Below are 25,223 nucleotides of genomic sequence, written 5' to 3'. Positions count from 1 at the left end.
CCAACTAAAGTTGATATTTATTATTTCTGTTACAAATAGGAGAAATTCTGCAGGAGATGCTGAAAATATTTTGATTGTAGGATAATTTAAATCGGTAAAGAAATGTGTCATTCACAACTTTGAAAAAAGTTGCTACTGATCTTACCGTTCCCGTCACATTAGTAGCAATTGAAGCGCTTTTCTACAAACCCGTAGCAACGCACGGGCATTCCTGCTAGTATTTATAAATTATCAAATTAGCCGTAGCCAAAGATTACAAAGAGATTTACGTGGAGCACTTGGTATGTCTACCGCAGTTGTAAATACCATCTTCACCAGCGTATGTTTGTGAGTTTATCACTGACGTGGGTCCGTCCATCCCCTCACCTACCAGACACGAGTACACGACTCACGAGTCATGAGTCTTCTCCCCGCTCGTACGAATACCAGACCGCGTGCTAGAGACTAGCGCTTTGTGGAGGGCTAGCATTCGCCCGATTCCAGTCGCTCCCCACCAAACCAGAAAATGAACGGCAAAAGCGGAGATGCCCTCAGGCCTTATCAACTTTCTAGTTGCGTGGTTGGTGAGCTGTGACTGAGCTTTCCCCATCCCCAGCTGCAGACAGTTGCCAAGAACTTGTCCATCTAGATCTGCCATCTAGCGCTAAATAAAGCAGTCGTCGCTGCATAAATCCACACCAGAGACTATACTAGAGGTGAGAGACATGGAGGATTCAGCGGTGAGCTCGTGCAAGTCCGTGCTGGACATTGTTATCGCCCACGCCAAATCCATGGTTGCCGATGAGGTCGCCCTGCAGCTGGGTGTGCAGCGCGATGTGGCCATCATCGCTGACGAGTTCGAGATGATGAGATACTTCCTCATGACCGGAGACCAGCACCAAGATCCGGGCTGGGTGAAGCAGGTCCGCGACCTGGCCTACGACGTCGAGGAGGGCCTCGAGAGCTTCGCCGCCAAGGTGGACCAACTGGAGAAGCCGTCCCGGTGGCGCATCCCCCGCATCCTCTGCGAGCGGCGCAGGGCTACCCTTGAGGTGAAGGCGCTCTTGGCAAGGGTCGCGGACCAGGCGTTTGCTAGCAAGAGGAGCCTGTACAGCCGCCTCGTCAAGGGCTCCGACGCCGACCATGCCACCCAAGCGGTGGCGGAGCAGTCTGGCATCTTCTCGGCGATAGCCGCCATCGACCAAGCAAGGCGTGCCGCTGCTGCGGGGGCGGACGACTCGACGGTGGACCTCCTCCGGCTGATCAACGACGGGGTCAAGGACCTCAGGGTGATTGTGGTATGGGGAACAAGTTTCCATCTTTGCAACACTTCTGCCGTCAAGGAGGCCTATGGTGACGGTGGGTGTGAAAATAGAAATGCAAAGTTTGGCTGCCGGGCTTGGATCAGATTGGCAAGTGCCTCCCGTCAGGATGAATTTTTAAGGAATTTGGTAAGCCAACTCTCCGCTGATGTAACCGGAGATCAGCGTGCCCTCGCGGAATTGGAGGAAATGGCGACGGAAATTTTGAGTGAGACAAGGTTCCTGATAGTCATCGATGGCCTATGCTCCATAGCTGACTGGGAGTGGATCAAAGCCTACTTCCCCGACAAGAAGAACGGCAGCCGAATCATCGTCTCCACGCGGCAAGTTGAAATTGCAAGTTTGTGCGCGGAGCGACATTACCAGGTTTCAGAGCTCACGCAGTTGGCACCTGATCAGGCTCTTTACTTGTTCCACTACAAGGTAACTGATACATCTGTCAAATTACTCATCGGTCATATTTTATACGTTGGAAGAACAACCTCCATGTTAAGATACCACAGATATATGAAAAAATAATCTCACTGTTACTAATTGGAGAGTTTTTTTTTTAAGGCTTCACCTCCTCCAGGTACCTAGGATTTCTAGGTGGACACTATAGAAAAAAAAAAGAGAAAATCTATAAATTTTCAAAAAAGCAAAATATCTGGCAATCACTCGGTAGACTCAAATCATCGTCATTGGATCTATTATGTTTTCTAAAAAATTACCCACCTATACCATTATGAAAATAGCCTAAAGTAACCCCTTAAATTTATATCTAAATTACCCAGAAAGTAATCCCCTAATATTTACAAAACTACCCACTAATGCCATTATAAACAATATTTAAAATAACTCTCTAAATTTGCAACCAAATTACCCACCACTAATATAAAAAAAATTAAAGTAACCCCTTAAATTTGCATCTATATTACCACATATGTCATTATTAAAAATAACATGAGGTAACCCAACATTTGATTACAAATCACCTTAATTAAAAATATGCAACAATATATGATTCTAAATCTTCTATTTCTTACACCATTGGTATATAATATAATAATTAAGGTACATACGCAAGACGTGTGTCACCATTTTTAAAGATATAGAGAAAATGATGAGAATATAGATTACTATGTTAAAATTAATAGTTTAAATTTAGGGTCCATTAAACAAATTCAAGCGCATACCTGTGATGCAAAATGAAAAGTTAAAGATTATAAATGTGGATCAAAATATTATAGGATAACTACTAACTAAAATCTATCACAATCGGATGAAGATAATAAGTATATATCTATAAGTATTGTGTTCGAATATTGAACAAATGAGAGGTAGTTCAAGGTAATAGTTTTGTAGCAATGTGGTCTCATTTTTTCCCATTGGAGACTCCGCATTAGTTCCCACGAGACACGATAGAGAAAAAGACAAATTCTAGAAATTATCACAAAATTCAAAAACATCAAACTTTAATGATGTAAGCTCCAATAATCATAGTCATTATCTATTATATTGTCTAAAAAGTTACCTACAACTACCATTATGAAAATATTTAAAAATAAAATCTAAACCTATATCTAAATTACTGACCTAGGCCATTATAAAAAATAATCTAAGGTAACCCCATAATCTTCATGCAATTAACTTGTACATATCATTATAAAGCATAACTTAAAATGTCTTTCTAAATTTGTATCTAAGTTACCCGGGTATGTCATTATTAAAAAATAACCTAAAGTAAACACCTAATTCTTAATCTAATTATCTAGATTTGGAAATGTCCAAAAGTAAACTAATATATGATTCTAAATTATCTTTTTATGTGATTGTTAATATAGAAATACTAAGTTAAAAGTATATACACATGATGAGTGTAATCATTTAGATCATTTTATGCATGTATGCGAGGAATTGATGAAAAATATTGATTTTTATGCTGAATACAATGTATGGAGGTGCGATACAAAATGAAAAAAGTGTGAACGTGGATGAAAAAATGTATAGATTAATTACTAATTAAAAATCAATCACAACTAGATAAAAGATAAGTATTAAAAAAGAGAAAGTAGTAGGCAAACAATTTTGACAATTAGTTAGGAATTTAATTTCTAAATAATTTTTAAATACAACAGCTTTTAAAAATATTAACCCATGCTCTGCACAAGTTCATAGACTAGTGACTATAACTTCAATGTTTAGACCCCAAATAAAAGTACATGCACTTTCCTTACTACAAATCCTTGGCCCCCTTAGCAATAATCACAACAAAATCCGATGGCCTAAGGAAAGTCAAATATTGGAGTTATAAACATTACACGAAGACATTACGATACAAGCAGCTACAGTAAACGCCAAATTCATATAAACTGTACGAGTTGCATAATCTATTTTTCGGGTGGACATGTTGCATAATTCGGTACGAGATGACCTCCTTTATTTCATTCTTAGTTAAAAAGTTGCTGAATATTGCTTCTGTTCAGGTTAAACCTCAAGCTGATTCAGCCGAAACCATCTCCAACTCGAGCACAATGGTAGTTGCTGATGAATTTGTCTTTGAGAGGAGCCAAGAAAAATCCAAACTTGTCCAATTAATTTGTCAGGGACACAACTACCCCGGCTGCAAGGTGATTTCAGTGTTGGGAATGGGAGGTGTTGGAAAAACCACTCTCGTGAGAAGCGTCTATGAAGAACTTGATAGCTTGTTTCAAAATCGTGCTTGGATCACTGTGCAACGTCCTTTCAGTGTTTTGTCTTCACTTAGGAGCATTGCTCGGCAATTGTATGGGCCAAATGCAGGTTGGGAGATTGAAACGGTGGGATTAGAGGAAACGATCAACGAGATTACTAGGCTTCTTGGCACGCGGATGTGCCTTATTGTTCTTGATGACCTAACATCTACCGCAGATTGGGATTTGATTATTAATTACCTGGAAAAAACTGCGGTAATCGTAGTCACCACAAGGGAATACAAATTGGCAAGACATTGTTCGAGGGATGGAAACGTGTTCAAAGTTGAATTCATGCAAGACGAGGATGCATTTGAGCTCTTCAAAAGAAAGGTACATTTGTATATTCTAAAAGATGAAATAGAAATATGTCCTTTGGTGATAACATACTGCACTTTTAGGAAACTTCTATCTTGTCATGAAAAAAATTGTTTTTTTACAAGAGCTTCAAGAAAAGTTGAAGATCAACAAAAATCAAACACACACTAGCAGATCTCAGCTTTTTTTTTATCAAGGATTATTTGTAGGTAGCCGACAGTTACGGTCTTCTTTAGAAAAATTTATCCTATGGCTAAGGTTAATTTGGACTTTTTTGGCAGTGGAAACAAATAAATGAGTACAAAACATCACCGACAAATAAATCCAAACAAGACTATAGAATGTAAAAAATATAAGCAAATATGTACACCGTCGGCCACTACTTGTGATATTGCCAGCCATAATGCATACACAAAAAAAGATAGTCTGAAGATTCAAAAAAGACTGTTGTGTGTGGAAAATATGGGATATTAAATACGCCTTTCGAGTCATGGTCATGGGGTCTTTGTTCGCAAAGAAAAGTAACTTAGCCCATCCCCCCTTGGATGTTATTTGATACACTTGCAGAATGTTAATATCAACTTTATTTTGCAGAAAATACTACAAACTGTGCATACAGCACAAACAAATAATAATGAATAGTATTATTTATTTTCCATGTTTTGGCATTGGGAATTATGGCACTTATGCTGCGCAAGTCATAGGAATAGACTTCTGACCCAAATATTTAATTATATAATCACAGGTGTTTAAGAAGGACGATGAACCTTTTTCTTCGAGCCCTGATTTGAAGGACGAAGCGGATCTTATCCTAAAGAAGTGTGGTGGACTTCCCCTTGCAATATCCGTGATTGGTAGCTTCTTATCTGATAAGCCTAAAACCAGACTTGAATGGAGGAAGTTGAATTCTAAATTGGGGATTAGTGGACCGCTACAGACGATGAGAAACATCCTTGTTAGGAGCTATAATGATCTTCCTTATCATCTAAAGTCTTGTTTTCTGTACATGGCCATTTTCCCGGAGGACTATAACATTAAGCGGAAACGCTTGATTAGGTTGTGGGTTGCAGAGGGTTACTCAAGGGAAATGCAACACCTGACTGCAGAGGAAGTTGGAGACAAGTACTTTGCTGAGTTATTGGACAGAAGTATGATTATGCCAGCAAAAAAGGTAACCCATAGCACTGGGAAAATTTTTTCATGTGTGCTCCATGATCTTATCCGTGAAATCTGCGTCTCAGAGTCAATGAAGGAAGAACTTGTATTTACACTGGAGGAAGGGTGGAGTTCAAACACAAAAACTAAAGTACGTCAGCTCGCCATAAGCAACAACTGGAAAAGAGACAAGGATGAATTTGAAAGAACTCTCGACTTGTCGCATGTACGGTCACTTACCGTGTTTGGGGAGTGGATGCCCTTTTTCATCACAGACACCATGAAGTTTGTTCGAGTACTTGACTTGGAAGATGCTTCAGGACTAACAGATCATCATCTCAATCAAATTTGCCAGCTGGTTCACCTGAAGTACCTTTCTCTAAGAGGATGTAAGGATATTTTCAAAATGCCTGAGTCGTTGGGGAATTTGAGGCAACTCCACACAATGGATATAAGAGGTACATATATATTCCAATTGCCTTCCAGCTTTAACAAGCTTCGGAAGCTGCAGCAGCTTCATGCATCTGCTTGGTTTAAAGATGAACACAAAGTAGGGCCCTCCATATCAAATGAGCGCGTGACGGAAAATTTGAAGAGGCGTGACAAACTGAAACTATCCTTTAGCTACGACAAGAACTTTCACTTTCGAGGTCGTAATGTATCGTGTGTTGTGCAAGTTCCGAGAGGGATTGGTAAACTGAATGCACTACGCACGTTGGGTTACGTCCGTTTTGGACATGGAAAGAGAAATGCGTCTGTGAAAGAACTTATAGGACTGACTCAATTGCGTAAGTTAGAGTTACACGGTGTCGACAGAACAAACTGTAGGGATTTCTGGTCCGCCATTGCTGGTCACAATCATTTGCTGTCTTTATCAGTGAATAGGGACTGTGTGGCAGATGATTTGGATTGGCATTTGGGTGGGAGCTTGTCACCTCCAAAATTCCTCGAGAACCTTAAGTTGTGGGGCCGTTTAGTAAGAGTACAGGAATGGGTACAGCAGCTTCAGTATCTATCAAAGTTGCAGCTACATCGCAGCGGACTGAAGAAAGAGGCCATAAAAGCCATCGGGAACCTGCCAAATCTTGGGATCCTACGTTTTTGGAAATCTTCGTTTGTAGAGGGAGAGCTCACAATCACATGGGAATCGTTTCCCAGTCTCATTCTGCTGGACCTTCGTGAATTGGATGCCGTTACAATTGTGGAGTTTCAAGATGGTGGAATGCCTAAACTCGAGCGGCTGCAAGCTGCCGGTTGGAGCAAACTGCACGCATTCGTGGGGCTAGGGTATCTCCAGAGGCTCAAGGAAATTCAGCTGGATCCCGAGTTCAGTGACGAATTCATGGAAAATGTACGTCGCCAACAAGAGGAGCATCCTAACAATTTCAATTTGAAGCTGAAGTCAGTGAAGTCAGAGCAGTATACAATGGTTCGTGACTTGGAGGACTAGTCCTAATCAGTTGTGACTTCCACGATCTGTTTCTACATCTCAAATTCTCAATATATCCATGCATCTCCATCCCAAAATACAGGCTCAGCTGCTTGCTCTGGTCTATACCACCGACCACTAATCCTATATAACTTACTTAGAGGGTACCACCTGAGGTATCAATATTCTATAGTATCAATCTTTTGTAGTTTTGTACCAATATACCACATCTCTAAATTAAATTGCTCGCTTTCAAGCGCAGAAAAGTGCTCAGTTATTTGAGCCTGTCCTCTGGTGCACTGTTTACCGTGCGTACTCCCTCCATACCCAAAAATCCTGACGTTTAGGACAGGATTGTGGTAACCAAGGAGTGATTAATTAGGGGTTAGTTTTCCTTCTTTGCCCTTAATAAATATGGTTGCGCTTGCTCTCTGTACGAGAAAGTTAACCAGCTCAACTGACTAGTGCGTGAAGCCTGCATTGCTGCGCCCCAGGTTCGAATCCCGGCTGCCCCACCTTTTTTGTTGCCCACTTCATTTTGCATGGCGATGGTCCGCTGCATGGCACTGTTCGCCCTGCGTGGCACGCGCAGACAGCAGTTTTGCTCGGCGCCTGCATTTTCGCTTGGCGCGGGCAGCAGTCTTGCATGCGCGCGGGGCAATTGTTTCATTTTCGTTTGGCACTTGTTTCATTTTCGTTTGTTGCCTGCGCGCTCGGATAGCTGATGGTTCGCGCTCGTTTGGAATAAGAAGACCAACGTTTGAGCTGGCTGTACTCCACGCCACTGGCTTATTTATGCGGCAACTTGCTTTCTCTCTTCTCCACGCCATTTGCTTGCTTGCTTAAACGCCTCTCTTTCCTTCTTTCTCAACCATCTATTCTTGCCATCTTCTCTGTCCACTTAACCGAGCAATGCGTGCTTTTTTCCCTGCCTTTGATCTAAACGTTCGTTTGGAAGAAGATGACGACAGCAACCTTCCCATCGATCTCAACGAGCCAGTTTTGGAAGATGAGAACCACGGTAATGTGTCTTTCTCAGTTTATTCTTTCTCATTTATATGAACAGCACCCCATGCAAATTATTTTCCTTTCTAAGTGTGGTCTTTCCTTTTCAACAGGAATAGATTTGAACTTACCATTAGATGAATTTGGAGCTGTTGACTTTAATTACGTACAAAACCTCACTGGTACAGTCCTCTCACTTTGTTTTTTTGTTTTACTAGTCATGCCGTGCCTAATTTGGAGCTGTTTTTTTACTAGTCATGCCGTGCCTAATTTGGAGCTGTTTTTTTTACTAGTCATGCCGTGCCTACACGGCAACCTTTCTCATTTATATGAACAGCACCCCATGCAAATAATTATTTTTTTCCCTATAATTACATCATGTCGTGACTACTTTGGACTGTAAATAAGCTTGTTGTTATCATGATTAAAATGATTGGTTTTTTCCTTTAACTACATCATGCCGTGACTACTTTGCACTATTAAAAAGCTTGTTTTTTCGTTTTGCTAGAACAAGATGGTGATGCTCCCGTTCCACTACACCAACCGAAGAATGACTATTCTGATCGTGTTAGACAACAAGTGTATCAAGCATTGTTGATGAGAAGCAAAAATGGGAAACTAGGCAACCATGATACAACAATTGTATCTAACCAATTTGGAGTAAAAATTAGATCAGTTCAGCGCATATGGAGGCAAGGTAAAAACCAACTTTCTCAAAACATTCCGGTCGTGGTTCCTAATCTAAAGAAAGGTAGAAGTGGCCGCAAAGCAATCCCTCTAGATTTGGAAAAGTTGCGGGATATTCCTCTCAAGCAAAGGATGACCATAGAAGATGTGTCTAGTAAACTTGGTATTAGCAAATCTAGGATACAAAGGTATTTGAAAAGGGGTTTCATTAGGCGCCACTCTAGTAGCATCAAACCTTACCTCACTGATGATAACAAGAAGACTAGGTTGAAGTGGTGCATTGACATGATTGATCAAGGTTTGCTTGATGATCCAAAGTTCAAGGATTTGTTTGACTTTGTGTTTATTGATGAGAAGTGGTTCTACCTCACTCAAAAATCAGAGAGGTACTACTTGCTACCCGAGGAAGATGAACCACACCGCCTTTGCAAGAACAAGAACTACATCCCTAGGATCATGTTCTTATGTGTATGTGCTCGGCCACGATTTAGAAATGGAGTATGTGTGTTTGATGGCAAAATAGGTTGCTTTCCACTAGTCAATTTTGAACAAGCTATTAGAGGAAGCCACAACCGTCTTCGTGGAGAGGAAGTAATCAAACCAATTCAGTCAATCACAAGGGATGTGATAAGAGATTTCATGATAAATAGAGTGTTGCCCGCAATTAGAGCAAAGTGGCCAAGAGAAGATGTCAACAAGCCAATATTCATTCAACAAGATAATGCTCCATCTCATTTAAAAGTTGATGATCCTCATTTTTGTGCGGTTGCAAAGCAAGATGGGTTTGACATTAAGCTTATATGTCAACCACCCAATTCTACAGATTTTAACATTCTAGATTTGGGGTTTTTTCGAGCTATTCAAGCCATTCAATACAAGAAAGATGCTAAGACAATTAAAGATCTAATTCCAGCAGTGCAAGAGGTAAATGATCATCCATTCGATTGATTAAATTGATCTTGAACAACTAAAGTACTCTACTCACTCCAATCTGTTTTTTCTAGGCATTTTTGGAGTACTGTCCAAAGAAAGCAAAAAGGATCTTTGTCACACTACAAACTGTTTTGAAGGAAGCAATGAAGGTAAAAGGTTGCAACAAAATCAAGATTCCTCACATGAACAAACAAGCACTAGAGAGGGAAAAGAGGCTGCCATTGCAAATCCCTTGTGAAGCTTCATTGCTAGCCGAATCACTTGCTAGTCTTCCTGTAACAAATTAGAAGATGCAAGTTTATGCAAATTATTAGATGAGTGTATCTTAGGTTTGCAATGGCCAAATTGAGAGATGCTGTACTGTACCTTAGTGCTCTTTGTTTGCTGCTTCTTAATATGCTCTTCCACCTTCTTCAAAACGTCATCAGTCAACTTGATTCTAGTACCATCCATTTCAAGTTTGGCCACATCAGGAATATAGAACTCGCAATCGAATTTGTCCATTAGATGGAACCACTTTACTGGCATATCGTAATCTTCGTGTAGAAGTCCACAACGGCCACACCTGCGTGCGTTCCGGCGAGCTTGGTAGCAAGCTTCTCCGAAGACACCGCCAGCGTGGAACGTGCCACAGCGAGGGCATAGAGACTCGACGGAGTCAGACTCGACGGAGTCGGGCACCATGTCGACTGAGTCTGCAACCATGTCGGCGGAGGCCGCGACCTGCTCGACGGAGTACAGCACCTCTTCGACGTCCGCGAACGTCTCATCTGAGTCCGCGAACACCGACGAGGCCGCGACCTGCTCGACGGAGTCCAGCACCTCTTCGACGTCCGCGAACGTCTCATCCGAGTCCGCGAACACCGACGAGGCCGCAACGGCGAGCACCTCCTCCGCAACGGACTCCGACGAGGCCGCGACGGCGAGCGCGCGGCGAGCGGCGAGCGCGCGGCGAGCAGCGAGCACGCGGCAAGCGCCCTGCGACGAGCGTACAGGCGAGCGAGCGGCGAGCGCGCGACGCGCTTCCGGCGAGCGTGTGGCGAGCGTCATGGCGAGCGTGCGGCGCGAGTGATCCATTCGTGGCGGCAAGGAACAGCAACAAACTCTAATAGCGAGTTGAGCGTGGAGAGGAAGATGAAGGAGCGAGCGTGCTATGGGAGATCGTGCTGAGGCAAATGAAGGAGTGGCGAGCGTGCTGAAGCCACCTACCAGCGTGAATCGAGGCGACGCAATTAATGGGGAGTGAAGACGGGCGGACGGCCGGACGGGCAATCGAAGCGAACGGGCGGCGTCGGCTAGGGGCAATCCAGTCCAAAGTTCACCCTGCCATGGCACAACGTCAAGCTTTGTAAAAACGGGCCAAAGGCCCAGAACGTCGACTTTTTCGAGTACGGAGGGAGTATACATGTGGATGCATGTCTGCGGAAGCTCTGTCAGTTTAGTGTGCCCCGAGTGAATCACTACATCATAGCATAGCGGGTCATATCTATGGTTCACGATAACTGTAACACCCGGAAAAAGTAAAATGTAAAATTACACTTTGCATGTCAAAATACGTAATATATTAGATGGTTGACCGGGTAGTTTAAAGAGGGGCCAAAAGTTAACTTTTCAATGCGTTGCTCAGATCGGCAAACAAACAGCGCACACGCGTAGCTCTCATCGAATACATTCCGTTTGAGTATTCATATGCATTATTTGAAATTAGGATCAAAGAGTTATGTTTTTGTTTCATAAAGATGCAGCAATGCTACACTAAACTACATGTTCCCTTCATTGCTGTTCAAGGCAAACCTGAGACCTAAATCCTATATGGAACATGCAAATTACATGTTCTTAGACGTAATAGGGTTGCTTGATGTCGATTAGAGGTAAGGTTTCGGAGGAAAATGTTGAATTGATTGTTTATTGGACGCCTATAAATTTCAGATTGTGCAGTTGGTTGATCCACTGACATCTCGAATTTTTTTATGCCCCGTAAATTAGGGGAAAATTCATATTGATGTAGAGGACCTTATAAGTTTTATTTGGGATCAAGAATTGCTTATTTTAGTGTGACGACCGACCCCAAATCTTCCAAGTTAACCCTAATCCGAGCCCCTGATCACCTGTCTTAGCTTCCCAAGCCGAAGTGAACAACCTCTAGACCGGTCCCGACCCCTGAGACCCGACCCCTCTCCGCTTGTCCCTAGTTCCGACCCCACCGACCCCCAACTCACCGTCGGATCCTTCTAAGTCTTTCCCAAAACATCCGTTCTATCTGACCGGTGGACCCACGAGATCTTTTTCCCCCAGATCTTCCGCGACAGGCGCACTCGAGTTGCATGCCCGCTTCAGAGTTCCTCCACCGCGTGGCTCAACTTCTCCGACACCCGCCGCTCCGCCTTGTCTCTGGCCCGCGACCGAATGGATTCTCGCGCCCCCTTCCCCAATCGCAGCGGAAGCCCCTCTGCAACCTTTCTGCAACACCTCGCCACCCGCGCCCATCATCACATCGCCAGATCCCGGCCGCAGAGCCCGATGTCGCCCGTCTTTTCCGTCACTTCGACACAGTCGCGCCGCCTGGTCTTCGCTACCCGACGATTCCTCCTCCGCCAACACTAACCGCGGCAGCGACAGCTCCTTTCCCCGCCCTGTCAGAAACCGCCCGATAATCTGTTGTCCGCGCTCGCCCGCGCGCCCGCGGCCGCCTGTTTTCTCACCTGTGCGCCCTCGATTCTAGCGCCGTTAACTCGGTCACTTCCATCAACTCCACCGCACGATGACGCCCACCTCCGCCAAATCTCAACCACCGGCATACCCGCTCCTGCGCCGCCCTGACGCCAGAGCCCCATGACCGCTGGCGTCATCCCTGAAGTCCTGCTCCACCGCCCTCGTCGCTCAATCGCCGCCCAGGCAGAGCACTCCATTGCTTCTTCCCCGGCCTTCGCACTGCTCCCCTTCTCACTCCCACGCCGCTCCCTTCTCACTCTAGCGCCGCTATAAAAGGGAATGCGCGAGCCCCGCCGGAGTTCCCTTCGCCATTGCTGCCTTTCTGCCTTTTCGCTTGCTCCCTGCTCAAGCTCCCAACGCCACCCCACTAAGTTCCTGAGGAACTCTCCTCTCTGCCCCACTCCGTTTTCCCCAAGCCATCCAGCCGCTTGCTCCTCCGTGCTGTGTAAGAGCCTACTTGTGATCCACAAAAAGCACCGCCGCCGCCGGAGCCCTGCCGGACCTAGCCGCTGTTCAAAGCCTTAGCCCCTCCGCCCAAGTCTGCTTCTTCCCGACCCCAAGCTTTCCTTGTAGGAAGAAGGTAAGCTGCCGACCCCTGATCCGCCTCGTCCGACCCCTCTTATCCACCCGACCCCGGTTCCGTCTCGCCCGACCCTGTCTGTCCCGCCGACCCTTCTCCGCCTTGCCCGAGGGCTCGGCTGTAACCTTTTTCTTCAAACCGAGGGTGCATGTGTAAAACTTGGGGACCCTTCAGCGCTGAGTCTGAGGATCCCTAGCACACCAAACCCTCTAATTTAAGGGTCAGATCATAAGTTCCTTTCCTCCGACCCTTACCTCTTGATCTCCACCAGCTCCCTTGAACCTTCCCACCCTCCTGCTTTTTGTCACGAGTTTCTGGGCTCAGACTTGCAAGTGTTGCTGTTGAAATAACCGTCTATGCTAACTAATGCATTGCATTCGTGTAGAGCTGCGCCTCGCCGACGGCTTCTACGAGCTGCACCCGGCACCAGAAGACGACGGTGTAGCTGAGCTCCTGCCCTCTGAAGCCGAAGCCGCCCCAGAAGTCGAGCAGTTCTCTTCCTCCTTGCTCGAAGGCAAGCCCCGGTTGCATGAAAACCCTGTGTTGTTTTACCAGACTTGCGCATGCCTTGTTTAGCATACTTGTGCATTTACGTATAGGAGTTGTTTGGAACCCTAGATGCATGACTTAGCTACCATGATCTGAACACTAGCTGTTGGATCGAGTAGATGCCTTGCTTAACTAGGAGACGGTAAAAGCCAAGTGATTCCCTGTCACTCGCGAGTTGTAGGAGTTGGATGTCTACCCTTCTGTTACAACTGTAAGGACGATGGACGGGGCAGGGTTTTGGGTAACTCTTTGGTGGTCGGTTGATCGCCCCGTCTATCTATGAAACTTGACTAAGGCCCGACAGTGGTGGTATTCGTGATCAAGTGTTTGAAAGTACTAACATCATACTTAGTATGGGATGAGGAAGTCTTGTTGGAGGTATGCCCTAGAGGCAATCATAGAGATGATGATATTCCATTTGTATCCATGATTTGTATGTTGTGTTCATTGAATATCCATTGAAGACTACTTGAATTGATTTGCAATTATGTGAATTGTATGTGAAACTCTTTACTTGTATGGTTATTCTAAAGTTGTCCCTAGTCGGAGTTCATGTGAGGACACACATGAATATTAGACTAGCAAATGTATTAGTTGATGACTATGTTTCACAAGTCATAGACATGGAGATGTTGAACTAATAATGTGGACACATGTGGAGACATGTGCTAGGACTGACCCAACACGAGAAGTAGTTCTCTCTTTAAACAACATATACGCTTTGTCCTTAGACATGAGATTGTCGCATGTATTCTAGATGTGGATCGACCTACTTAGGGGCTATCAAACACTACGTCGTAACAGGGTAGTTATAAAGGTAGCTTTCGGGTTTGTCAAGAAGCATGCTATGAGACATGGTCAATCAAGATGGGATTTGCCCCTCTCTGATTGAGAGTGATATCTCTGGGCTCCTCGAGTGATCGGATTCGAAAATGCATGGCCATGCTACGTACGGTTAAGAGTTAACCTACAAAGGGATTCCGAATCACAGGATCGAGAAAGAGCGGTCGGCTTGAAGCTAGACCAAATATCGTGAGGCAAAGGGAATAACATGTATATTATGTTGTGATGGTTCGTCTGATATGATCTTCGTGTGCGTATAGGAGTTGGCACGTCTTGCTAGAGGCCGCTACCGACTATTGGGCCGAGTAGGAGTACTTGGACCATGTCTATACGTATCCGAACCCATAGGGTCACACACTTAAGGGGCTGGAAGCCCAATTCGGATCTGATCCAAGTTGGATTAGGTTTAGAAGTACTAATGGGCCTCGGATCCAGAGGCCCGTCAGGAACCTCTATAAATAGAGGGGTGGGGGCGCCCTAGGGTTTACACCTTTTGGCGAAACACACCTGCCGCGCCTCCCACGCCCTCGCCTGTTGCAACTCGTGGATCTAGCAGTCCGGCTTGCGACGCTTCCTCCCTGCACGTGTGGATACCTTGGAGGTGTTGCGCCTGCAGCACTTGGACGAGCCGCCGACGAGCCGCCGATGAGCCACGATGAGCCGACGACGAGCCGCGGCACCGGGGGCGATCTTGCTGCACGTGGACGAGCTGCTGAGGAGCTGCTGGATGTTGACGTGATCGACTACGTACGACTAAGTTGATTGACTATGTATGACTACGTGATTGTCTTCACTGCATCGACGCATATCTACATCTTCTGCACCAGTAGTGCGTCGAGTGGTAATCCCATGATCCTTATATGGCAGTTCTTCCTGGTTTTACGCGGTAGAAATTTTGATTTGCGCTAGTGTAGCCTACCTCGTATCCCAACAGTGGTATCAGAGCCGTAGCTGCTTAGTTTTGGATTCGGGATGTGTGCATATGGAGATATGTGAGTTTTCAGTTTGATCTATGTCCTGGTTTCGTGCCCTTGCTGCAATGGTAGTGTAACGACATACTCCTACCGGTCGGTTTCCGCCATCGGAGTTAAGTGATACACGTAAATCCAGTTGCAGTGAGCGAAGATCAATATGATTGGTCGAATCGAAATCCAGGGTCATAAGCTAGGCGCATTAGATGTGCAATAGTAGATGGGATCTACTGCCAGGGTCGGGATTTTTGCCGTATGCATATGCTTCGGTAAATCAGCTGTAACTTTTCGGTACGATCTCGGATTGGGGCAAATTTTATATGAAAATTGATCTACAGAAAAAGTTACACATGAAATTCAATCGCTTTGCCATTTTCGGCGAAATTAGATTTCCCAAATTCGGCTTGGAAGATGGAGTTTCGGGCCTCCGAAGTTTTGAACGTTAGGGCGCCTAACTCTGTTTTGCAGGATGTATGTTTGTACCTTGTGATCAGTATGGCCCCCTTGTGTATGTGATGCATGTGTGTAACTCATTCGTGACCTGCGTGTCGCGTGTACGGCAACACGGCAGGAGCCATATGTTTTGTCACTTTATTGTATTTAATAGTCTGCGTACCAATCTGTGATGATCCAAGCAACTATGTAATCTTCATTACTAGCTTCTTTACTAGCTATTAGGCGTAATAGCATGTTCTAGTTCTTGGAGGACTCATCACCAGGAGGATGGCTCAGTGGAACATGGAGATGGAGATCACCATGGTGAACAGGTTCTATGGAGATGGAGATCACCATATGAAAACGAGCCATACTGTGTCACAACTGTGTGAATGCTATTCTGTTTATGTTTTACTTGTTAGTTGTGGATCCTGAATCACTAAGTTTCAATAGAGGGATATTGATTTTAGTGGGAGTAGATTCTGTTAAAATAGTTTAATGTGATTTGCTCTATCATGGATACGTTTGTCTTAGTGTATTTTGCATTACTTTGTTGTAGATTAAATGGCACCTAGCAGCACTACACCGTTTGCTTTGCGTTCGGTCCTTGAGAAGGACAAGTTAAATGGAACAAATTACTCGGATTGGATTCGTAACCTGAGAATTGTTCTCAGGGCTGAGAAAAAGGAAGATGTTCTAGACAACCCACTACCAGAAGAACCTGCTGATGATGCACCCGCTGCTGCTAAGAATGCTTACAAGAAAGCATGTGATGCTAACCTCGAAGTAAGCTGCCTTATGCTTGCTTGCATGGAACCCGAGCTGCAGATGCAGTTCGAAACAAACCATGAGGCGCACGATATGATCGTGTCGCTTAGAGACATGTTCCAAACACAGGCCAGGACTGAAAGGTTCAATGTGTCTAAGACCTTTGTTGAGAGCAAGCTAGCAGAAGGCGCAGCAGTAGGACCACACGTAATCAAGATGGTTGGTTACACTCAACGGTTGGAGAAGCTAGGCTTCCCACTGGGCCAAGAGTTGGCCACTGATTTCATTCCTTCGTCTCTTCCGCCTAGCTATGGGAACTTCATCTCGAACTACCATATGCATGGGACGGAGAAGGGTTTGAATGAGCTGTGTGGCATGCTTAAAACAGCAGAGGCTGACATCAAGAAAAGCGCTAGTACCAGCCATGTGATGGCTATACAGAACAAGCCTAGCTTTAAGAAGAAGGGCAATTCTTGGAAGAAGAAGGGCAAGGCTGGAACGTCCAAGCCAAACCCAGCGCCCAAGGTTAAAGCTGGACCTGGACCTGCTCCAAACAAAGAGTGCTTTTACTATCATGAACTTGGTCACTGGAAGAGAAACTGCAAGCAGTACCTAGCTTCCTTGAAGAATGGCGGAAGTAAGAGTACTTCTACCTCAGGTACGCTTGTTGTTAATGTTATAGACAACATATTTCTCGCTGATACAATTATTAATTCTTGGGTATTTGATACCGGATCGGTTGCTCATATTTGCAATTCGATGCAGGGAATGATAAGAAGTAGAAGCGTGGAAAGAGGAGAAGTTGATTTCCGCGTGGGCAATAATGCAAGAGTTGCTGCATTGACCGTCGGGACGATGCAACTCCACCTCCCGTCAGTATTTATTATGGAGTTGAATAATTGTTATTTTGTTCCTAGTTTAAGTCGAAACATTTTGTCTCCTTCATGCTTGATGAAGGATGGTTATTCATTTGTGAGTGAAAACAATGGTTGTGTGATCTCTAAGAATAATATGTTTATGGCTTTTGCACCCATTGTGAATGGATTATTTGTTTTAAATCTTGATGGTTCACCTGTCTGTAATGTAAGTGCTAAAAGGCCTCGGCCTAATGATTTGAGTCCTACCTACTTGTGGTATTGTCGTTTGGGTCATATAAGTGAAAAGCGCATGAAGAAGCTCCATTCTGATGGACTTCTAACTTCATTTGATTTTGAATCATACGAGACATGTGAGGCTTGCTTGCTAGGCAAGATGACCAAGACGCCTTTCACAGGATTTCCTGAGAGAGCAGTAGACTTGTTGGAACTCGTACATAGTGATGTATGCGGACCAATGAGCACGATGGCTAGAGGAGGATTCCAATACTTCATAACTTTCACTGATGATTTTAGTAGATATGGCTATGTCTACTTGATGAGGCACAAGTCTGAAACCTTTGAAAAGTTCAAGGAATTTCATAATGAAGTTGAAAATCAGCGTGGCAAGAAAATTAAGGCCTTACGATCTGATCGTGGAGGCGAGTATTTGAGCCACGAGTTTACCAATCATCTAAAGAGTTGCGGAATTGTTCCACAACTTACGCCGCCTGGAACACCTCAGAGAAACGGTGTATCCGAGCGACGTAATCGAACTTTGTTAGACATGGTTCGATCAATGACGAGCCAGTCGGACCTACCGTTGTCATTTTAGGGATACGCTCTAGAAACAGCAGCTTTCACACTTAATAGGGTACCATCTAAATCTGTAGATAAGACACCATATGAGATATGGACTGGAAAGGTTCCTAGTTTGTCTTTTCTAAAGATTTGGGGATGTGAAGTGTTTGTCAAGCGACTTCAGTCGGACGAGATCACACCCAAGTCGGATAAGTGCATTTTCGTGGGATATCCAAAGGAAACTTTGGGATATTATTTCTACAACCGATCAGAAGGCAAAGTGTTTGTCGCTCGGAACGGGGTTTTCCTAGAGAAAGAGTTTCTCAAAGGAGAAAAGAGTGGAAAGATAGTGTATCTTGAAGAAGTTCAAGATGAGCCGATCGGGCAAGAATCAATGAGTGATGCTAACGTAGCAGAACAAGTTGAGATACCCATGGCAAGAGAAGCACCGCCACAACCACGAAGATCAGCAAGGCTCCACGAAATGCGGGAAATATTATTGTTGGACAATGATGAGCTTGCAACATATGCAGAAGCAATGATGGACCCAGACTCCGAAAAATGGCAGAGTGCCATGCAATCCGAAATAGAATCCATGGGAGACAATCAAGTTTGGAACTTGGTTGACCCGCCTGATGGTGTTAAAACCATAGAGTGCAAGTGGATCTATAAGAAGAAAAAGGAAATGGATGGAAATGTTCACATCTCTAAAGCACGACTTGTCGCAAAAGGTTTTCGACAAGTTCAAGGAGTTGACTACGACGAGACCTTCTCGCCCGTAGTGATGCTTAAGTCCATTCGGATTATTCTAGCTATAGCTGCATATTTCGATTATGAGATATGGCAGATGGATGTCAAGACAGCTTTCCTGAATGGAAACCTAGCTGAGGACGTGTATATGATACAGCCCGAGGGTTTTGTCGATCCGAAAAATGCTGGAAATGTATGCAAGCTTCAGAGATCCATTTATGGATTGAAGCAAGCATCTAGGAGTTAGAACATTCGTTTTGATGAAATGGTCAAAGGGTTTGACTTCACCAAGAACGAAGAAGAGTCTTGTGTTTACAAGAAGGTTAGTGGGAGCTTTGTAGTATTTCTAGTCTTATATGTGGATGACATATTACTGATTGGAAATAACATTCCTATGCTTGAGTCCGTAAAGATTTCACTGAAAAATAGTTTTTCGATGAAGGACTTAGGGGAAGCGGCATATATTCTGGGCATTAAGATCTATAGAGATAGATCGAGAAGGCTTATAGGTTTAAGCCAAGATACTTACATTGACAAAGTGTTGAAGCGGTTCAGCATGGAAGAGGCAAAGAAAGGGTTCTTGCCTATGTCACATGGCATACATCTCAGCAAGACTCAGTGTCCTTCGACTGCTGATGAGTGGGATCGCATGAGTAGAGTGCCATATGCCTCGGCTATTGGATCTATCATGTATGCAATGATAAGTACTCATCCAGATGTTTCATATGCGCTAAGTATGACAAGCAGACACCAATCTGATCCAGGTGAGAGTCACTGGATAGCGGTGAAAAACATTCTTAAGTACTTGAGAAGGACTAAAGATATGTTCCTCGTCTATGGAGGTGAGGAGGAGCTCGTTGTAACAGGTTACACTGATGCTAGTTTCCAAACCGACAGAGATGATTCAAAGTCACAATCATGATTTGTGTTCACGCTAAATGGTGGTGCTGTTAGTTGGAAGAGTTCCAAGCAGGAGACGGTGGCCGATTCTACGACAGAAGCCGAGTACATCGCGGCTTCGGAAGCCGCGAAGGAAGGTGTTTGGATAAGAAATTTTCTCATTGAGCTTGGTGTGTTCCCGAATGCGTCCAGCCCATTGAATCTCTACTATGATACCAATGGGGCAATTGCGCAAGCAAAGGAGCCAAGGAACCACCAGAAGAACAAACACGTAATGCGGCGATTTAATCTCATTCGAGACTTCGTTAACCGGGGTGAGATCAAGATATGCAAAATACACACGGATCTGAACATTTCTGATCCGTTGACAAAACCACTCCCGCAGGCTAAGCATGATGCGCATGTAAGAGCTATGGGTATTAGGTACCTTCTAGATTGACTCTAGTGCAAGTGGGAGACTGTTGGAGGTATGCCCTAGAGGCAATCATAGAGATGATGATATTCCATTTGTATCCATGATTTGTATGTTGTGTTCATTGAATATCCATTGAAGGCTACTTGAATTGATTTGCAATTATGTGAATTGTATGTGAAACTCTTTACTTGTATGGTTATTCTAAAGTTGTCCCTAGCCGGAGTTCATGTGAGGACACACATGAATATTAGACTAGCAAATGTATTAGTTGATGACTATGTTTCACAAGTCATAGATATGGAGATGTTGAACTAATAATGTGGACACATGTGGAGACATGTGCTAGGACTGACCCAACACGAGAAGTAGTTCTCTCTTTAAACAACATATACGCTTTGTCCTTAGACCTGAGATTGTCGCATGTATTCTAGATGTGGATCGACCTACTTAGGGGCTATCAAACGCTAAGCCGTAATAGGGTAGTTATAAAGGTAGCTTTCGGGTTTGTCAAGAAGCATGCTATGAGACATGGTCAATCAAGATGGGATTTGCCCCTCTCTGATTGAGAGTGATATCTCTGGGCCCCTCGAGTGATCGGATCCGAAAATGCATGGCCATGCTACGTACGGTTAAGAGTTAACCTACAAAGGGATTCCGAATCACAGGATCGAGAAAGAGCGGTCGGCTTGAAGCTAGACCAAATATCGTGAGGCAAAGGGAATAGCATGTATATTATGTTGTGATGGTTCGTCTGATATGATCTTCGTGTGCGTATAGGAGTTGGCACGTCTTGCTAGAGGCCGCTACCGACTATTGGGCCGAGTAGGAGTACTCGGACCATGTCTATACGTATCCGAACCCATAGGGTCACACACTTAAGGGGCTGGAAGCCCAATTCGGATCTGATCCGAGTTGGATTAGGTTTAGAAGTACTAATGGGCCTCGGATCCAGAGGCCCGTCAGGAACCTCTATAAATAGAGGGGTGGGGGCGCCCTAGGGTTTACACCTTTTGGCGAAACACACCTGCTGCGCCTCCCACGCCCTCGCCTATTGCAACTCGCGGATCTAGCAGTCCGGCTTGCGACGCTTCCTTCCTGCAGGTGTGGATACCTTGGAGGTGTTGCGCCTGCAGCACTTGGACGAGCCGCCGACGAGCCGACGACGAGCCGCGGCACCGGGGGCGATCTTGCTGCACGTGGACGAGCTGCTGAGGAGCTGCTGGACGTTGACGTGATCGACTACGTACGACTACGTTGATCGACTACGTACGACTACGTGATCGTCTTCACTGCATCGACGCATATCTACATCTTCCGCACTAGTAGTGCGTTGAGTGGTAATCCCGTGATCCTTATACGGCAGTTCTTCCTGGTTTTACGCGGTAGAAATTTTGATTTGCGCTAGTGTAGCCTATCTCGTATCCCAACAAGCCTAGTACCGGATTGAACCAAGATGTGAGCGGTCACCCCATTGTTCTTGGAACGGAGTTTCCCCTGCTGGTTGTTGCACGTGATGGCAAGCGTGGTCACAGAACGGCAGAGGCCGGGTCTGTGGAACCTTGCACCAAAGGAAATGGGCTCGACACGAGTTAAGGGATTGATGGGGAAGACTGACACGGGAAGCGACCTCCGGGTGCGCGGATGTCGTGAGGTTAGGTTCACCATGCATGGTTAGAGAACTCGATCGATTCGTCTGCCTCTCACAGTTTGAGACTGCTTGATCGCTATGTCACCCTGAGTAAATGAGGAATCTGATGATGACATGGTTCTGTTGAGATAAGCATACCTTGGTTGGTTCTATGATTGCTTAGAATAGGTTGCAAAACTTAGACCGGATAATGAACATAGAACCGGAGCTAAAACTTGAAAAATAAGGTTCTATTTAGTGCTTTTGGCAAATAAAACCCCTAGCCAAAAAGCCTTGCATGTCTAGTTCTGTGGAGTAGCTTTACTCCCTGGCGGTTAAGTCTTGTTGAGCTTAGTAGCTCAGCCTTGTCGTGGCTCCTGTTTTTTTTCAGGTGAAGTCGCTGCTCTCGACCCTTCTTCCGCTGGCACTTGGCCGCCCCAGCTCCCTCCGGGTTGGACGGTCGAGTGGGATCCCTCCTCGGACGGTGAGGAGAGGGATCAGTGATGTCCCGGCTGGCCTCACCAGGGATGTCCGACCCCGACGCTTTGCTTCCCCTAGTGGTTTACCTTCTGTTGTTTTTCTTGAAACCTTGTAAAACTCTGATATTTATTTCATAACCAAACTAAGTGGTTAAGTTGTTAACTCGGTGGACTTGTTGTATTCTCTGGAACCGCTCACCTTCGTGTGGGTCTGCTAAAATGGTCCTGTTCAAGTGGTTAAATCGGAAGAAATCTGACGGAACTTCGTGTTTACTCGGCTTAGGCATGAGCGTCACGTATTATGCGGCTAAATCATGTTTAACCAAGTAGATCCGAAGTGGATCCGCCACAGCTGGTACCAGAGCAGGTTTAGCGATACAGAGAACACAACAAGCCCTAACACTTCTTTGAAAAGATAAAAGTTGCAAGAAACTTTTTGAAAAAAAAAATACCGTACGATCGTTAAGGATGACTTTAGTGCGAGAGGCCCTAGGGGATTTTGGGGTTGTTTTAGGTGGCTAATATTTTATTTGGTTATCTTGCTAACCCTTCCAGCACTTCGCCACGTTTATCATACGTGTGCCGAGTTCCGCATCCCGAGTATGCGAAGGACTATAGGGAGTTCTATTCAAAGGATCCTATCATCGTGGTTGTTTTCGCCCACGTCTATCATACGTGCGCAGGTTCCGTATGTAATCCATACGAAGGTTGGTACGGTTCGATTCCAACGAGCCTATCATCACGGTTGTTCGCCACGTCTATTATACGTGCGCTGATTCCGCATCGCGAGTATGCGAAGGGTTATACGGATCCATTCAAAGGGAACCTATTTCCACGGTTGAGTGCTGTCCATGCAGCCTTAAACGCATGGGTGTCGTTCCTATAGTGAGCGGTAATGTTTGGGAACGCTTTCGTGGGTGCTGGCACGAAAGGTTCGTGTGGTGGTGTTTTCTGCAGGTACACTAACCGCGTTCGCTTAGGAGACGTTGCTAGAACCGACTAGCTATTATAGGGAGAGACGTACTTGTTGCCTTGCCACCGGCACTGACCGCGTAAGACCCAAGTTTCGGGCAGTTGTTTTGGTTAAGAGTAAGGTAGGCTGTGCATGCGTCATAAGCAAAAATCTGTAAAGTCACTCTCCTCAAAAGTAACCTTGCTCGGAAAAGCTCTTCTTCGGTTCTAAGGATTTCTAGTTTCTTCCAGTTGCTCTCGGTTACAACCGAATTCTTCTTTATCCGACCCCTGACCCTTGGAGTCTATCTCACGTGGTTTTGGTTTCTTGGTTCCAGATGGCCGTCCCCAGACACGTTCTGTTTGGAGCGGATGGTACCTTCCAGTCAACCTGTCTACACTTCGAGGGCTTCCCATGATTTTGTGGGACACCTTGAAATGGTTCGGGTACCAGTCCCCACCATTGTACGCAGGACGACTGTACCTGGAGCAGGGCGTCCAGACGTGTAACGTACAGGCAGTGGTACCTCCTCCTCCTGTGCGGCCCGACTGGCCCTCATTCGGGATATCGGTATACGGTCTTGCTCCGGAGGACACCTTGGAGTCCGCCGCTCTTCAGCTCCTCACCCAGTTTTGTCAGCTGCACCCCCTGGAGGTCACACTAGACCGCATCGGCCTGTTCCCCGTCAGGAACCGGTTGGATCCGGCGTGGCTTGACCGCGTCAGAAATATCGAGGTGCTGGCCACCACTTACTCCATGGTCACCATCTCCACCAACGTCAGATGTATGACAGCCCTCTATCGGCTGATCGAGCTCCAAGGAAGGGCCATGACCATCCTTGCCCGGATCGCAGTGTATGCTCAAGGACACCTCCAGGCAGCCAGGAGAGACATGGTAGGCCAAACCTACCAGCTTATCCAACGAGGCATTCAGATACATGACATGCAAGACAGGATCTCCGAGCTCGAAGGAGAAGTAGCCGACCTAGTGGACGGCATGATCGAGCTGTCAGAGGAGAAAATGGAAATAGAAATGGAGCTGGCGGTTGCCAATGCTCACCTGGACGAGCATCAAGCTGAGCTTGACGATATGCACGCCCTCCATATGCAACTCGAAGCTCAAGGGGACCCCGAAGAGGATGAGGGAGCGTCCAGTATGGACACTGAAGAAGATGGCGCCCCTTCTCCTACTCATAGTGTTCATTTGTAGATAAAGAGTTACAAGGGACTCATTCTTTTGTTGTACTCCTCGGCAGCCTAAATTTTGGAAAGAATTGTAATAGGTTAGCCTTGATTCGAGTACTCCCTGTGTTTGGAACACCGTTGTAAATAAAGTCAATTTCTGAGTCTGGCCTTCAACTCTTGCAAGGTGTTAGAATGTTAGACTAAGTGAGTTGTGCCGCGACCACACACGCCGTTTTCTGTGGGTCTGTTCAAGTTGGCCAACCCCGGTTCGCGAGATCGGATGCGCCGACCCCTCGAGGAAGTTCTCCGCCTCGCCCGACCTTTCGAGGCAATCTCTACCTCGCCCGACCCCTTTTTGTGTGGATCGCTTGCCGACCCTTTTCTCGGGATGATCGCCTAGCCCGACCCCTTGACTTAAATTCAGATGTAAGGGGATTCCAGGAGTCTGGGTAGGGTATGATTCGCCCGAAGTTGAGTACAAGGATAAGATAAACGCTAACTAACCTGATGACGAGAAGGGTGTATCTCTCTTACGAGGACGTGTGTTGCATTATCTGCAAGAGTTGTATTGGAAAATTTTGACTTAGGCGTTCCATTTGTTGGGGTACTTCTAAGATTATGAAATTAATGGAACGTTAACTCTTGAAGATGGCGCATCGCACCAGATCTGGTTCTATGCCCGGCAGCAGCGAGCAGAGACAGGATCTTCCCCTACCCCCGCCCTCGTCTCCACTAGAGGCAATCCTAGCGGCTCAAACCGAGCTGCTGAGGCATCTTGTACAAGGACAACGGCAGCAGCCCCATGGTGGAAGGGCTCAACAGCAGCCACATGTTGCTCGCTATGAGGACTTTTTGGGGACGCAG

At 45.5% G+C, this 25,223-nt stretch overlaps 2 protein-coding genes across 2 annotated transcripts; both read left to right on the top strand.

Moving 5' to 3' along the window:
• Positions 1-457: 457 nt before the first annotated feature.
• Positions 458-7,203, top strand: LOC117860947 (disease resistance protein Pik-2). The gene is made up of 3 exons (XM_034744384.2): positions 458-1,724; positions 3,767-4,345; positions 5,076-7,203. Exons 1-3 carry the CDS (start codon positions 705-707, stop codon positions 6,933-6,935), a joined length of 3,459 nt encoding a protein of 1,152 aa, XP_034600275.1. The 5' UTR covers positions 458-704; the 3' UTR covers positions 6,936-7,203.
• Positions 7,204-7,348: 145 nt separating this feature from the next.
• On the top strand, positions 7,349-10,296 carry LOC117860948 (uncharacterized). Its single transcript, XM_034744385.2, has 4 exons — positions 7,349-7,935; positions 8,033-8,101; positions 8,428-9,530; positions 9,611-10,296. The coding sequence occupies exons 1-4, from the start codon at positions 7,827-7,829 to the stop codon at positions 9,824-9,826; spliced, it is 1,497 nt and encodes a 498-aa protein (XP_034600276.1). The 5' UTR covers positions 7,349-7,826; the 3' UTR covers positions 9,827-10,296.
• Positions 10,297-25,223: the final 14,927 nt, after the last annotated feature.

Source organism: Setaria viridis, chromosome 6 (assembly GCF_005286985.2).
Source record: "Setaria viridis chromosome 6, Setaria_viridis_v4.0, whole genome shotgun sequence".
Lineage (NCBI taxonomy): Eukaryota > Viridiplantae > Streptophyta > Magnoliopsida > Poales > Poaceae > Setaria > Setaria viridis.
The sequence above is the reverse complement of the archived record's forward strand: the minus strand, read 5'-3'. Positions and strand labels throughout refer to the sequence as shown.